At 39.5% G+C, this 13,538-nt stretch overlaps 2 protein-coding genes across 15 annotated transcripts in view; one reads left to right on the forward strand and one right to left on the reverse strand.

Annotated features, from left to right (window-relative positions):
- LOC117661787 (rap1 GTPase-activating protein 1-like) overlaps positions 1–9,126 on the forward strand; it is a 72,577-nt gene extending 63,451 nt beyond the window's left edge. For 3 of the 9 annotated variants that reach the window (XM_060690333.2, XM_060690330.2, XM_060690332.2), the window contains 4 exons: positions 2,703–2,819; positions 3,075–3,204; positions 3,302–3,404; positions 6,705–9,126. In XM_060690333.2, the coding sequence (XP_060546316.2) occupies positions 2,703–2,819; positions 3,075–3,204; positions 3,302–3,404; positions 6,705–6,892 (538 nt within the window). In that variant the 3' untranslated portion in view covers positions 6,893–9,126. The remainder of the gene's footprint in view (positions 1–2,702; positions 2,820–3,074; positions 3,205–3,301; positions 3,405–6,704) is intronic. The other 6 variants (XM_087886467.1, XM_034410925.3, XM_034410926.3 and 3 more) reach the window with 5 other exon arrangements.
- The window catches only part of GSTK1 (glutathione S-transferase kappa 1), a 55,639-nt gene that overhangs the window by 26,785 nt on the left and 15,316 nt on the right, over positions 1–13,538 (reverse strand). The window contains exon 9 of one of the 6 annotated variants that reach the window (XM_087886473.1): positions 6,208–7,019. The exons of 3 other annotated variants lie outside the window; for them this stretch is intronic. The gene's annotated coding sequence lies outside the window, so the exon portion shown is untranslated. Of the gene's footprint in view, positions 1–6,207; positions 7,020–11,873; positions 13,359–13,538 lie in introns of those variants that run through there. 2 more of the 6 variants (XM_087886471.1, XM_087886470.1) reach the window with 2 other exon arrangements.

A 13,538-nucleotide genomic window follows, 5' to 3' on the forward strand; every position in this document is an offset into this window, starting at 1 on the left:
TATTAACAACTAACCTTGTACCTGTAAATAATTATGAACCTGATCCATACAGGATCCATACTCTTTTCTAATTAATTTACCTGCTTCTCCTTGTCTGATTACCAGATGAACATGGTCTGTAATAGTAATTATTTTTAACAGTATTGTTAATTACTCTGAGAAGCTCTTCACCAACATTTCAGCTTGTTGCACTACACAAATAATTTATGGAAGCAGTGCCACTGTTACATACCCTTCAGCCCTTCAGAATAAAAACGAATAAAACTCAAAATCCCTTTCTTTCTATCCTGAAAATGGAACGAAAGCACAAGAAATAAAAACTTCCTAAAAGTAATGGTATTCAATCATAAAAGCAAAATAGATGTTTTTGCAAAATCATGCTAAAGTTTTGCAAATGTAATCATATTGAAAATATCATGCTACTGTAATTTGGTGTTAAAGTTTGCATACAAGTTCTACTTTAGCGGTACTGAGGAAGGATAATAATATGTTTCCTATTCCTCCAAGGAAGAGACAAAGGCCAGCAGGCTATGGTTGAGCAGAGACTTTGTGGTTCACTGTCACACTTTCCTTGCCTTTGCCCTTGTTGATAGCCATTGGTAGGTGCACAATGGTTTGGGGCAGGGGTCAGCAACCTGTGGCTCCGGAGACACATGCGGCTCTTTGGGCCCTCTGCTGTGGTTCCCTGTCAGGTGATCCCACCATCAGCTGGCCCCGCCCCTCGCCCTCCCCTCCCAGTCACTCCTCGCCTGAGGAGAAGGTAAGGGTGACAGCAGGGGATGGCGAAGCAGCCAGGGCAGAGACAGAGAGATACAGAAAGAGTGGGGGAAAGAGGGAGGGAGGGGAGAGAGAGAGAGATGTCAAAAGAATTGTGTGGTTTCTGTGGTTTTTAACAACTGGTTCTCTCCCCTAATGACTGGCTTGGTAGGCATGGCGGGGGGGGTCATGTGACTGGTGGAAGTAAGTGACATTGAGTTGGCCACACCCACCCAGGTTTTGTGGCTCCCGGGGTTTTCTTTTCTGTGGGAAACGGGTCCAAATGGCTCTTTAAGCATTTAAGGTTGAAGACCCCTGGTTTGGGGGAAATCAAATTAATCCAGTTTTCTGCTAGACTAATCTAGGATCAATTCCAACAACTGCTCAAGATGAATAAGGAGGAGGATCCAATGTAGAATTGGTACCTGCAGTGCTAGCAGATGTGTCAAGAATGATACTTTTTGCAAAGTGAAAGAAAGGTTTGATGGGAGATCCAAACAATATTTCTGGAAAGTGTCTTCTTGCTTTAGTGCAAAATTCAGGAAACTTGTTTTCTTCTTACAAAGAAAGTTAGAAACACTGACTGAAGGGGCTAGTTTCCCTTGCCATATTTGGTTTAAATTAAATTTAGCATCTGTTGTAGCTGCTTTACCTTTAATCAATATGAAAAAGCAACACTGCAGCCTATTTTCTGAGATCAGAAGACTTTGTCTGCAGTCTTTGGTCCTCTACTACAGCGGAGTAAGGAGATAATTAGCTTACCCACAAAACAACTACTGAAGAGTTCCAACAACATGGGAATAAAGACCAAAGCAAAGTCCTACTGGATCAGACCTCTAGTCCAGCAATCATTTCTCATTGCCAACTACTTGCAGAAGGAAGCCAGTCTCCAGCAGGTGACTTCCAGAGGCTGTAACATTGTCCTCAAGACTAATAGCTGTTGATCCCCATGACTTCCATGAATGGATCCAACTTTTTTTTTCTTTTGAAGCCAGCCAAGCTGGTAGCCAGCATCACATCTCATGCTAGCAAACTTCAAACCTGAATTATGCATTGTGTAAATCAACTGATCAATTGCAGTCCAAACAAGTGCAATATGGGCAGGACCCCATGGGTATTTTTCTTCAAGTAAAAATCGGGCTGAGACATAACTACCATGAACCCATAGCTTCTGCTCTTCTGAGACATAAAAAAACAGTGCTGTTCTCAGCCATAAAAATGTTTTTTTCAGCCCAACTGAAAAACATGATTTACAATGAACTGAGAAAGTAATTGTAATGAAGATGTTTTCAAACACTTTGGAAAAGAATAAGATAAGAGCTTTTTTGCTCTGGTGGGCACGATCAGATTTTTATCATACTAGAAGTGCTTTTGCAAAATGGTGGTTGGGAGGCTTATTCATTCACTTGATGGTTGCTATGGAAATTGAGCCCCTTTCAAAGGACTAATTTATCACAGCATTACTTCCCACTTGCCTTCACCACCACTACCACCATAAAGCCAGGTGCTCCCTATAAGCTCTGCTTATCTTTGTCCTTTTCCCAGGCGAATGGATTCATTTCCGAACAAACACTGAATTGCAAAAGCCTTTCATTTACATGAGAAATCAAACTGTGCCCAGACACATTTGAAAATTAAAAGACATTAATACTTTGTTTTACAGCTAGCCATTTATCCCATTGGTTAATTATTTATTTATTAGCAGTCATAAGGATTAATGAATCCGGCAAGCTCCAAGAAGGATGTTACAGAGTAGCAAGTGTTCTGTGTTTCACATTGGGAGGGGGGGCTTTCCCAAGATTAGGAAAAGTAGTTGGATTTCTGGGGAAGGACCAACCTTTACTCTGGAGATTAGAACTTCTGGCGCATCCATAAAATGAGTCATGGATCTTACAGACCTCATAGAAGGGCTTTTTTCTCTAATAAAGTTATTCTTTTCTTTCTAGCAAAGATGTGGCTGAAAGGATACAGAAGGTATTGGAGAGTCCTGGACCCTTCTTTGATCTCAAGTCAGATGGTTCCTCCAGTCCTAGTTCACCAGAATTCCCTAACAGGAAGAGCAAGTAAGTTGAATGTGAAAGATCATATGGGCAGGAGGGATGACTTGAGATTATTTCAACAGAACAAAGAAATATAGCACCTGCCAGTGTCATTAGGGAAGACCCTTTCTTTAATCTAGTAGAGGATTTAGGAAGCAGCAATTCAGATTGCTATGCTACATCGGCTGACTTCTATCAGAAGGGAAGATTAATCTTTCGGATGGGCGAATAGCTCTTGAGGATTGTGACAGTGATTCTTTGGAGCTTGTGTTCCTTCAGCAGAGGTCTCTCCAATCAGACATCAGGATATTGTGTGATGCAGCCCCTGTCCCGTTCTTCATCTAATGTGAGCAGCTGTTGTAGTGGAGTCAGAGAGAATGAAACATCAGAGGAGGAGGAGAATGAAGCGGTCAGTGTGGGATCTTTTATTACTCCCTTTCATAGAAGCAATCTTCCAGATACAGACTAAGTGACCTCTAAAGCTGTTTCCCATTTTTCTTGTGCAGGAGTTAATGTGTTCTCTTGAAGGTCCCCAGAAGCAGGATTCTCTGGTTCAGAATGCATGGTTAGATGACAGTGTCTGTACACCCAGTAGTACCAGCTCACCAGGTAAACACTGAAATTAGTTTATTTCTAGGGCAGATCTGCTAGGCAGAGTAGATTCCTTTTATATCATTGGTGTTGTTACAAAACTGTAACTGGCCTATGCTGTCCCACACAGCAGTGATAGGTAATGAATCATTTGGATTAGGAGTTTTCTGTGTTCATGATCCTCAAGGAGAGAAATGTAATCAAAACCCACACATAAAAAGAAAGCATAGATGTTTAGGGGAGCATAACATTTATTTAGAAAAGGACTACTCCCCCCACCCTAAAAACAGCGCCATGAAGGACTGAAGGTCCACAGAAGGTTGATCAACCAGGAGGGGAGGCAAGCATTGTAAATTACTAATGCATTATTGGAAGCATGTACAGTGGTACCTCGGTACTCACCATTAATTGGTATCAAAAATGAGTACCCCAAAAAAAATTCCCATAAGGAATAATGTAGTGAGTCACAAGGCAGCTGACACCAACAAGTTCTAGCTTGTGTGTTAAGTACCAAACAATAGTACTGGGACAAATTTTTTGCATCAAAATGCATTGAGTACCAAATTTGATGAATTTCAAAGCTACCAAGGTACCACTATAATTGAATAATACTTCAATTATTACAATTTCTGAACCTACTGTCAATCAGCTACATGTTTACCATAGAGTTTTCAGTATAATTTCATATATATTTTACCACCTTCTATAATGGATACAGTGGTGGTACTAACAGGTAAAATTTAATGGAGATTTTTTTTTTACTTGTTCAGCTGACAGGCTGCTTAGAGAACAGAAATGGTGTGTGGGTGTATACGCACGCACCTGCCCTTAACCTGGTCAGTCCAAGATGTCAGAGAAATCTATCTAGATGGATCTTAAAGGTAGTTAACAAAAGATGGTGCAGTCCTTACCCAATTGAAATACAATCAGCATTTGCGAAATAATTTCGGAATATAGTAACATCTTGGATGAAACCATTTATTTAAATATGTTCCAGCCTAATTTTTGACCTAATTTGTGGGCTGAAACTCCCTTGTCTGATAGGTGTCTATTCCAGCAGATGAATCTAGAAACTGTGATTCTAAACTCTTAATGAGCTTCTGAAGCCAGGGTAAAACTAGGCTGAGTTCACATTTAGTTTGACCAAATTTTCAGAATTTCAAGACAGAAATTGTATTATTATTAATTATGTAGCTCAGAATTCCCTCCCTCCTCCTCTCCCTCCAAAATGAGCTATACAAATGTTTAGGCAACAAAGTCAGTGTATCTTTAAAAAAAAATATGACTTCCCCATTGGATGATTCTCCAATATTCCCCGCGTGTTTTTTGATCCCCTTGGATCTTCTAGATTTAATCGGGCTTTCTATTGCTCCATTTACGTTCCTTCTCTATGAATAGAAAATCTCTTTGTCATAGGTCACTTTTTAGGTTTCCTTTCTAGATCTTTCCACTGAGATTGAATAGTGACCAGCTGGCATTAATCTTCTTCCAAAGTTCCAGCTTGTTTCTCTTTTCCCTCATCAAATATCATGGATTCTTTTTTCTACAGTGAGGTCAGCTAGTATATCTACATACCATAAACCAATGTCAATATAGCCAGAAGCCCTGTGACTATATAGAATCCAATTACATGCAGGCTTGATTTCTGCCATAGATTGCTAAAAGTATCATTGTTCTTCCCACTTATTTGGGTTTATGAATAAACTGGCTACTTCTTCTAATTTTGTAACGTAGGTGGGTAGTTGTTTGGGGATAATCAAATGAATTGAGGATCTTGCAGAAGTACTGACAGCTATATCTATACTCTTGCCAAGAATATTTCTTTGGGTGTATCCCCCCCAATGATTACACATTAACTAAGTAAAAGTTTGAGTAAGCTTGATTTTTGATTACATGAATACATTCCATGCTGTTTTCTACAAATAGCATGTAAGTAATTTGTTACTACTTTCAGGAAGTTTTCTCTACAGCCCTAGGAATCTCGGGTGTTCTTTAGCCCAAGTAGTCCCAAAAGTGCTTTTTCAAGAGGCAACTGGACTTTCTGGTTTTTCTTCAAAGACGTTTCACTTCCCATCCAGGAAGCTTCTTCAGCTCTGACTGGATGGTGGGGAATGGAAGGATTTATACTCCTTTCAGACAGCTGGACATTTGCATTCTTTTAGCAAGTCGTTAAGTCCACCTGGAGGTTTATGGGGTTACCTGAGTTGTGCAAATGCATGTGGAGCCTTCTTCTTTTCAAAAGACTGGAGATAGATGATGTTATATCCTTCCCCCTCTGTTGAGAGAGGGCTATTCAATTTTGACATAGATGGCCTCTTTGACCACTCTTTCAAACCAGCGGTCCTCTCTATCCAGAATGTGGACTTTGCTGCCTTCAAAATGAGAAACAAAACGTCTTCAAAGAAAAACCAGAAAGTCCACTTGCCTCTTGAAAAAACACCTTTGGGACAACCATAACCTGGATGACTGAGAATCTCCATAGACATCTAACCCAAGTACTAAGCAGCTATAATTCAATGTAAGAAAAGACTGGTCAGGCACTGCCACCACCTGACATTATATGTTATGTAAAAGTAGGAGCAAATTTATTTTGTTTTAAACCCAAAACAAATATATTATGCCTCAAGATTTCGACCAAATTGGTGGGCTACGATTTGACAGAACCAAAACATGGAATATTTTGGTTGTTCTGGTTTTCAATGAAGACAAATTCTGGAGGATCTTACTTGATGAACAGGACAATTGAGGAATGTGTTTCTTTCCTCAATTTAGGATACGTTTGAACAATTCTATCCATTTTTCTGAAGGCTGATAGCATGCATTTTTAATGGACTTTTTCCGACCATGTTTATTAGTAATTTTTTCTAATATGCATTATTATACATTTACAGTTTCTCTAATGTGTTCATTTTTAGCAATGAACTATGTCACAATATTCAGCCAAGAGTAGCTCTCAGAATACACATTCAGTGCAAATTCAATAACTTCACCTTAAAAAGTTAATCAAATTAATTTCTTTCTCATTCTTAGATATTCCAGGGAAGATATGTTCTTTCCCCCCCCCCCAAGATTTAAATTCTAAATCCTAGAATTCCAAATCAAATCATCCAAGTATCTTCCAAATAGTAGACACAAAAATAGAATTTTATTAAGGAGCATTACCAAATGAAAAATATCCCAGATAAACATGCCGTTTGTGTATCATAGGTTGCTGATAACTGATTGATCCCATTCCCAGACTTTTTCCATCACAGCCGAATCTCCCCCAGAATATGTTTTGATATAACTTACTGTTATTTTGTGCTTGGTTCCTTTCAGTAACTCAGCTGCTCCCTTCTAGCAATGCTGCAAGCTCCATGGAAAAGGGGAAAAGCAGTAAAGTGGATGCTCAACGTTACAGCCCAGTATGTTTTATACTTTTTTTTTTAATGCATGTAGGAAAATCAGGTAGGGAGGTGATTTGTGGGTTCTTCATATACAGGGAATCAGGGCAAGAAGAAGGTTAAAGAAACTGCCACTTCCTTGTTCCACAGGCCTCCATTTTATGCTGTGTGTGATGCCATCGCTGGAGGGGTATCTCAGTGCATGCTGGGTAATTCACAGGTAATCTGCTTCCTAGGGGGTCTCAATACCCTAGGACACAGGGGGATAAGGGCACATAGGGAAAAAGTGACAGGAGAATTGATTATCTTTGCTACTCTCTACATATCCCACCTATTTGAAAAACAGCCAGATGCTGTCAAAAGTAAAGCCTGTTGGTTTTTTATATTTTTATAGTCCTATAATATCTTCCAATTCTCTATTTTCTCAGGCCCTCAACAATTTGGAACATTTTTTTGAGGCAGCCACTCAGTCCTTGCCCAACATGGTTTGTCAACCCACATCCATGTATCTATCAAGGCTAACTTCATAACTTGGCTAACTCCTTAATACTGTATCCTCTTGATCCCCATAGTGCCCTTTTCCAGCCCATCTCCTCTCATTGCTGTGACTTATTATTTGCTGAATCATCACTTAGCTCACTAGCTAGTTTTGTATGTTTCTGTCTACTTCTGCTTTTTCACTGTCATTGGGAGGTGTGCATTCTTTGTGGATTATTGCAAATGGTCAAGGTTAGGAGAGAGGAGAAAGTCCCCAAGGGGTGAGGGGATTTTTTTTTAAAATGCAAATATTGTATGTAGCCTCTTTCTTAGTCTTGATAATGTCTTTTTAACACATTTCTCTGTTGGAACATTACTTCTCCCCTGAGCATTGCAGAAAGACAAGTTTAAAGCTCCGCGAGTGCTGAATGGATATCAAGTTGTCAAGCTATTCTGACAACTTTATAAAGCTATTACCACAATTAACAGGAAACCCTCTGAATCCAGCTCTGGTTGATCATTGCCTTCTGCCTACTTATTCCCCACAGCATTATCCTTATCAAATACAAGGTTACAGCTTCTTGTAGCTTCCCTAGCCTTGCTCTGTAGAATACTGTTATCTTCTGCAACAGAATAAGTATTCTGATGAAGCTTTTGGGCAATCTATGTATCTGTTTCCTTGTATTTCCTGTAAGATTGATTAAGGCAAGAGTTTGTTACCAAGCCCATGGACCGCCTTGGTTTAGTAGCAGTTTTAAATCAGATTTCTCCAGTTGCATAGTAATTTGAACATTATCGTTACCCCATTACAGACTTCTTCAACTTTGTCAATTACTGGACTGTTTCCCAGGACTGTTATTTTCAAAGCTGCAAATATAAAATTGGCCACCTTATAGGAAACTTTACTCATCCAATTGTGCACCTATTCACAAGTGGTCATTCTTTATGAAGTTGCTGAAAATGATGTTTTGGCTTCCCAGTTGCTATGATGAATGGTATAAGGCTTTATGTTTTATTCATGGCTGAGATTGTCTCTCTTCATTAAGCTTATCCATCTCAGCTGAAGTATAGGAGGAAAATGTCCCTGCAGTATCCAGTGATCACATCTATCCATTAGTTGATTCTTGGAGTTATCTTCATCTTTTTTCTGTACGTAGGATCTGCTGCTGAAATGAGAACTCACAGCAGTTCACTTTGGAATTCAGAGGAAACAATGGTGGATTCCCAGAAACGCCTCACCTGGCCCTTCTGCTTCATTGACAGCTGCACCACAGGCAGTCAGGAATCAGAGTCCAAATGTGGCATTTTACTCATCCATATGTATCATTCCAATTCAGCAACCTCAGGAGAGCAGAACCAATCTAAATCTTTAAAAAAAAGAGGGAGGGCTCTCCCATCTGCCATAGCTTTAGAAGCAAACAAAAGAGGAGTGCTTTTTTCTCTGTTATTACAGCTAAAATTTAGATATCCAAGATCCCACTGGGAAGGATTTGAGTGCCCTACAGGGCCCTTTCAAGAAGGCTGTATTTGTGTTCATTCTTCAGCATGAAGGCCTCAAAAGAGGAATATATCTTAGTGCTCCCAGGATTATACCTGGTTCATAAGCAAAACATCAGAACTGCATTATGCAGCATAGGCAGGACACATAGTGCCAAAGAGCATGTGTGTGTGTGTGTGTGTGTGACAAAGAGCATTTGTTTCATTATTCATCAGATTCCTCAGATCTGTTAAATATTTCACTGTACCACTGCCACCTTCTTCCCTGAGTCTTTGTGCCATCAAGAACCAAAACCTGTAAATGTGAATCTATGACTCCTTGTCCAATGCTTGTTATGTCTGTGGTGTGTCTTGGGCTTGCAATAAAAGACTACTGTGACCAATTCACCTTTGTGTTTTTTTCTGTTTAAAGCTAACAAACGTCTAAGGTTTTATTGTATTGAAAGAGGGAGACCTGGAATCATAATGATCTGTAGCTTAGTTAACACTTCAACATTTCACCTAAAAAGTTTAATTATGGGAGTTCATAAGCCCTAGTAGAAATGTATTCCACCAAATAATGCTTTAGTAAAAACTCTTAAAATACAATGACAACAGCGTGGTTTGCAATGTTTGTATAGAACCTGTAAGAACCATTCTCAATGTCTGTATCACAACGTAACAACTGTCCTATCCTCTGCTCTTAATAATTGTTGTGTATTTAAGAATGTTAGAAGCTATTTTAATATTACTATTGTATTTATAGTCCTAGAGCTCGTTTTACATGCTCTTCATTAAAAAACCCTCCAAACCAGGGGTGAAATCCAGCAGGTTCTGACAGATTCTGGAGAACCAGTAGCAGAAATTTTGAGCAATTCGGAGAACCAGCAAATACCACCTGTCACTCTCCCAAGAGTGGGGTGGGAATGGAGATTTTGCAATATCCTTCCCCCAGGAGTGGGGAGGGAATGGGGATTTTGCAGTATCCTTCCCCTGGAGTGAGGTGGGAATGGAGATTTTCAGTATCCTTCCCCTGCCACGCCCACCAAGCCACGCACATAGAACCAGTAGTAAAAAAATTTGGATTTCACCACTGCTCCAAACATAATAGTTAACTATTCAGAAATGAGAACAGACCTGTGACAGATTACCAACTGACATTAAATTAAAAGCATTTGCCACCAATTTCCCTATCTTCTGTCTATATAAATTAGGGTTCTTAAGCTACGAAAGAGTCAATGCACGTGAGCTCTACACAGACCATGGTTGGCAACTTGAAGACCATAGGATATCTTTGACATCTTGTCTACTTTTTTTGCAAATCTTACTTTTTTCATTGGAATGTTTTAGAGGCAAAATGGTTTAAGATACTCACTTTACACTTTAACTCTCCTTATTCTAGTGACATAATGACATTACTAAGGGTGTTTCTTGTGGGCTCCCAGGCAGGATACAAAATTAAAAACAAATCCTTGACAACAAATTACATAAATTGCTTCAATTTGCCTTGTTTCCTAGAAGGATACCTGGTAACTATTAGTGGAAATGGCTCCTTTCCATCTCCCTTTCTCATGTAGTTACAATAATTATTCTTTACTCCTCCATTACTGTGTATGAATGGCAAAAAGCAGTGAAGCATGAACAGACTCATTTAGAGCAATGTGATCAATAGGCAGACTTTTACAAGAGAGGAAAGGGGCTTATGGATAGTTCTTGTTTAGGGACCACAATTGGGACCCGCAATCTGAAAGTTAGCAGTTGCTAAATAAAACTGATTGTGCTAATTTATGATCATACTTTAGCTTTCCTTTGCTTTACAGATATGTGAAGGTTGTAAATGCAAGGATTATTTGTAAAGCTACTTTTTCATCACTGCTGTCATTTTAAAATGGTGAGAAACTATACTTTAAACTATAATAATAATCAAGGTAGTATATGCAATTTATTCAGACATTTTAACAAATCCCTTTCATGCCACTCTTCACCAACTTTAATATTTCAAGTATTTTACAAATCATGTTCAAATTCAAACAAATCATATTTAGTTTTTCCAAGGAAGTGTTTCTTAAACTGTCTTTGATAAATGGGCTGCACACACTGCTGTTTAAACACACAAGGACCCTTACAGGCCTATAGGCTTACGTGCTGCCAATCTTCCCCTCTGCTTTCATGGCATAGCAGTTTGCAGAGAGCTTTGTAAGATATAAAAAAGATAAAGGAGTCCCTGTGGGTTTTACTCTGCTATCGTAGCCAACTTTAGGGGGCAGCACTCATCTGTTTCTAGACCACTGAGCCAATATTGTCCAAAGATGTTTCCATGGTCATGACCAGGGGTGGGTTCTAAAATTTTTTACTACCGGTTCTGTGGGCATGGCTTATTTTGTGGGCATGGCTTGGGGTAATGTACCTGGGTGGGCGTGGCCAATTTTTTTTTTAACTTTTAAAAGCATTTTTTCTATAACCTTAAGAGGTTGCAGAAAAAAATGCTTTTAAAAGTTTAAAAAAAAAGCAAGCCTCTGATGAGGTGGACAGGGTAAGCAAGTGGCGACCGAGCCGGGGACGTGGCCAGCCAATGTTATTACCGGTTCTCCGAACTACTAGAAATTTTTACTACTGGTTCTTGCGAACCGGGAGCAACCCACCACTGGTCATGACATCACGCACAGAGCATGCAGCAAAACAAGGGACGCTGTTACCTTTGCATTGAAGTGGTACCTATTTATCTACTTGCATTTACATGCTTTCAAACTGCTAGATTGGCGGAAACTGAGATAAGTGATAGGAGCTCACTTGGGGGGGAGGGGGTTGGGTTCAAACTGCTGGAGTATAGACCTTCTCCAGAGTCTTTTAAGCCACTGAGCCACCACACCTGTTTTGTATGATGTAGGAGTCCTGCAATTTGAGACTAGGGGGGAAAAAAGCTAGGGGAGCCTTCCTTTAGCAATAAATATAAGCAACATAATTACCAGGGGCAGAAGGAGGATCTTACACACAAAATGTCTCATCCTGTGTATTCTGGTAAAGCATTCCAACACTTTTGGAATGGCCCAATTGCCCCAAAGCAACTCATAATGTACAATTCATCTGCAGCTTTGAAGATCTGTCAGGTATGCCTCCTTGCAGTACTCAAGAAAGAAAAACCCCGACTCCATTTTCATAGAGAAAGGTACTTTTACTGAGTATGAACTGAATGCAACCAAAGAAAAGAGCCTTGGTAGTACAGTGGTCTAAGGCACCCTGTTATTAAGCTGGTTATTAAGACCAGCTGCCTGCAATTACTGCAGGTTCGAATCTCGCCAAGGCTCAAGGTTGACTCAGCCTTCCATCCTTTCTAAGGTAGGTAAATTGAGGACCCAGTTTGTGGGGGCAATAAGCCGACTTTGTATAAAATATACAAAAGTATGAAGGCTATTGCTGAGTACATTGTAAGCCACCCTGAGTCTCCGGAGAAGGGCGGCATATAAATCAAATTTAAAAAAAACAAAAAAAAAGCAAGGTCTTAGGCAATAGACGTGAAAATCACATATAGAAAGCATCCTTAAAACCCTCCCCCCAATGGTCCAGTCAGGATTATCCAATCCACATCCCCCCAAGGGATCATGTGGGGTGCAGCTTCTGATGGCTCCATCCTTCTGGTATGCCAGGACGGTTGACCTTGACTGGTGATCAGCACACCTCCCAGCTGCAGAGAAACGCTGAGGAAAACTTTCTCCAATTCACTCCACCAGCTCACTTCCCCCCTCCCAACTATCCAGACAGCTCCCCCCTCCCCCCTTTCAATGGCAGCCATAGCAAGCAAGCAACAGAAAAGTGGAGGCTGACAATCTCTAACTTTAGAGAAGTAATAAACAAGAGTTTGCATTGTATTTTAAAGGCTGAACTGGCATGTTAATCCTACTTAGCTTGTGTGTGATATAGAACTCCAGCCAATTCTATTAGTTTATTATGATTGAATTGTCTTGACTCAGAAAATGAGTTTATTCACTAGCCAGTTGAAACATGTTTATAAGCTAAAGGTTTATAATATCTAAGAGGATTCTAGCCAAGATTCCTAGCTCTGACTTCCCCACAATCTAAGATTCAAACTGAATGTTTAATTTGGAGGAAAAAGCACTTTCTTTAAAACATTCCTAACAGTCAAAAAAGAAGACAATAGCTATTACAAGAAAATCTGAGTAAAGAAAGTACAGTGTGAATAGAAGGCACAAAGATCTTAGCAACCTTTTGTTTTTGTGAAACGTCTAATTTAAAATTCTCCTGTATTCAATCAAAGATTATTCTCAATTGTATTTGAATCAGAAAATCTCTTAACTTCCTTGAATGGTGCAGTGAGTCAAGATGTTTTCATAAACCCTCCTCATGAGCAAGTGGGAATTCATTCAGCCCATCCCTCAAACTATCTCTTGCCCCTTTCACATAAATGATATAAATCAGTATGAGTGCTGGAATTTGTGCTATAATGGACATTCCCTCCCTCACAACTGGTCTTTCCAATCAAGTTATCATATAATGACTATATTAGTACCCATAAACATGTATAACACAACACTGACATACATCTTAACACATTCAAATAAATGGCTGTTTCTAGAGCAGTATTTCTATTCCAGTTTGATGACAACCTATGATTTCTTCACTGAAACATAGAAAACAGGTAGGGAACATCATGAGTCAATCAGTGCTCATAGATAAAAGATAGGATATACAATCACTACTCAGCAATTACCTTGGTTAGTGACCATTTGCATATACAACAGTAATAACTGGTAACAAAGAATCATTTTCTGACCAAATGCACACACATATGATCAAATTT

The sequence above is a fragment of the Pantherophis guttatus genome, chromosome 2, assembly GCF_059756535.1.
Source record: "Pantherophis guttatus breed Tessera chromosome 2, ASM5975653v1, whole genome shotgun sequence".
Taxonomy (NCBI): domain Eukaryota; kingdom Metazoa; phylum Chordata; class Lepidosauria; order Squamata; family Colubridae; genus Pantherophis; species Pantherophis guttatus.